Below are 932 nucleotides of genomic sequence, written 5' to 3'. Positions count from 1 at the left end.
CACTTACCCTGAGGTGGTTCACTTCCTTTAATCCCTGCAAGTTGCTCTGCCCAAAGGCCGAGGCGACGAAGCACGCGATCAGCTGATGGAAAGAAGGGACGTGCTGTTATGTTATTCTTTTTTCCATTTTGATTTATGACGAAGAATTAAGAAAGAGAGAAAAATACATTAATGAAGAAAGATGAAAAAGCGTTGAATCATACTCAGTTCTAATTCACGCCAATGAAAAGTAGGCAAAATTCGGCAAGATTATGATTATATTGATTTCTAATTCGGAGAGATAGAATGAAAATAATCAATTCTAATTCTGCTTGATGAGAAGGAATATAATATTCAATTTCCACGTCGGAAGTATAGCGAGAATAGTTGATTACAGAACACCCAGTACCAGTGTTATTTCTTTATCTTGAACAAGCAGAAAGTAAGAAAGAAGACAACACATATGCTAATTACGAAGAAACTAATTACCAAAACACTACCAAAGATTCGTCTTAATTGGAAAAGTAACAACAAATTTAAAACTATGAACTATTTTTCCACCCGCGAAGGAACGCCAGAACACACAGACTCCCGGACTAGCGCGGTCTTATATTATTTTTAAATCCACCGTTATGCCGAGTAAAACACGTCTCGAGAGGAGGTACTTACAATTGTTCTCATGGTGGCGCTGCAGGAGTGAGTGTACCAACCGCCCTCAGCCACCACAATATATACTTGCAGGGGTTCACCCGGCGTCCCTCACAATCATCAGGTCAGGACCTTTGAAAATCAGTCCAAAAAGACCCGACTCCGCGATGGATCAGTTATATCAACAAACGATTTCTGATATAGCTTTTTTTTTGTATATGTTTATTGCTATATATATATTTTTTTTAAAGGTATTTTCTTCTTGTTGTTCTTCTCCGTTGTGCCTCCTCGGTATCTCAGTCCTC

The 932-nt window shown here is 38.7% G+C and overlaps 1 protein-coding gene across 1 annotated transcript in view; it reads right to left on the bottom strand.

The window, feature by feature from the left end:
• LOC119591860 (translation initiation factor IF-2-like) overlaps positions 1 to 676 on the bottom strand; it is a 2,014-nt gene extending 1,338 nt beyond the window's left edge. Inside the window, exons 1-2 of the mRNA XM_037940602.1 lie at positions 649 to 676; positions 8 to 82 (exon numbers count right to left, since the gene is read on the bottom strand). Of these exons, the coding sequence (XP_037796530.1) occupies positions 8 to 82; positions 649 to 660 (87 nt within the window). The 5' untranslated portion in view covers positions 661 to 676. The remainder of the gene's footprint in view (positions 1 to 7; positions 83 to 648) is intronic.
• Positions 677 to 932: the final 256 nt, after the last annotated feature.

The sequence above is a fragment of the Penaeus monodon genome, chromosome 29 (genome assembly GCF_015228065.2).
Source record: "Penaeus monodon isolate SGIC_2016 chromosome 29, NSTDA_Pmon_1, whole genome shotgun sequence".
NCBI lineage: Eukaryota > Metazoa > Arthropoda > Malacostraca > Decapoda > Penaeidae > Penaeus > Penaeus monodon.
The sequence above is the reverse complement of the archived record's forward strand: the minus strand, read 5'-3'. Positions and strand labels throughout refer to the sequence as shown.